At 48.6% G+C, this 1,244-nt stretch overlaps 1 protein-coding gene across 1 annotated transcript; it reads left to right on the top strand.

Moving 5' to 3' along the window:
* Positions 1-22: 22 nt before the first annotated feature.
* On the top strand, positions 23-1,233 carry LOC113409359 (olfactory receptor 6F1-like; the record flags this gene model as incomplete). Its single annotated transcript, XM_026663164.1, has 2 exons — positions 23-909; positions 1,203-1,233. Coding segments are annotated over exons 1-2 (918 nt in total), but the record flags the coding sequence as incomplete, so codon positions are not given.
* Positions 1,234-1,244: the final 11 nt, after the last annotated feature.

Genomic DNA, 1,244 nt, shown 5'->3' with positions numbered 1-1,244 from the left:
CATGTTTTGACAGATGGACCTCATGGCTGGAGCAGAAATAGAAAACCAAACCAGCGTGCAGAAATTCATACTCCTGGGTTTTCCCGGCACATGGTATTTTCGGATTTCCCTTGCAGTGGTGTTTTCAATTATGTATTTCCTTACAATTGTAGGGAATATGTCTGTTATAGCCTTAGTGTGGACCCACCCATGGCTCCACACCCCCATGTACTTCTTCCTCTGCAATCTCTCCTTCCTGGAGATCTGGTACACCACGGCCTGCGTTCCCAAGGCCATTGGTGTCATGTTCGGGAAAAGCCAAACCATTTCCTTCACCGGCTGCATCCTGCAGCTGTATTTCATATTCTCTCTGGGATCTACAGAATGTCTCATACTGGCTGTCATGGCATATGACCGCTATTTGGCCATATGTCATCCATTGCGCTACAGCTCCCTCATGAACAGCACCTTCTCTGCTCAGCTGTCCCTCATCTCTTGGCTGTGTGGGTTCCTGGCTATCTCTGTGCTGGCATCTCTAATATCCAGGTTGTCTTTCTGTGGCCCTAACATTATCAATCACTTCTTTTGTGACATAGATTCCTGGATAGCGCTTTCTTGCACTGACACGAGCCTCGTTGAGCTGGCAACTTTTATCATCTCTATTAATGTCCTCCTGGGCTCATGTGCAGTAACCCTAGTCTCGTACATTTACATCATCTCCACCATCTGTAGAATCCCCTCAGCCCAAGGCCGCCAAAAGGCCTTTTCCACTTGCTCTGCCCATCTCACTGTCGTAACTATCTGGTACGGCTCCACCATTTTTCTGTATGTCAAGCCTTCTGCACAGAACTCATTGGATCTAAACAAAATAGTCAACGTCTTTAACACTATTGTAACTCCTCTATTAAACCCTTTTATTTACACTCTGAGGCTTGGTCTACACTAACCCCCTAATTCGAACTAAGGTACACAACTTCAGCTACGTGAATAACATAGCTGAAGTCGACATACCTTAGTTCGAACTTACCGCTGTTCAGACGCAGTCCACACGCGGCAGGCAGGCTCCCCGTCGACTCCGTGGTACTCCTCTCGCCGAGCTGGAGTACCGCAGTCGACAGCGAGCACTTCCTGGTTCGACTTATCGCGTCCAGACCAGATAAGTCGAACCCAGAACTTCGATCCCCAGCCGCCGAACTAGCGGCTGGGTGTAGACCAGCCCTAAGAAACAAAGAGGTGAAGCGAGCCTTGGAAAAGGCAATCAGTGG

The sequence above is a fragment of the Terrapene carolina genome, unplaced genomic scaffold, assembly GCF_002925995.2.
Source record: "Terrapene carolina triunguis isolate 2854851 unplaced genomic scaffold, T_m_triunguis-2.0 Scaffold32787, whole genome shotgun sequence".
Taxonomy (NCBI): Eukaryota; Metazoa; Chordata; order Testudines; family Emydidae; genus Terrapene; species Terrapene triunguis.
The sequence above is the reverse complement of the archived record's forward strand: the minus strand, read 5'-3'. Positions and strand labels throughout refer to the sequence as shown.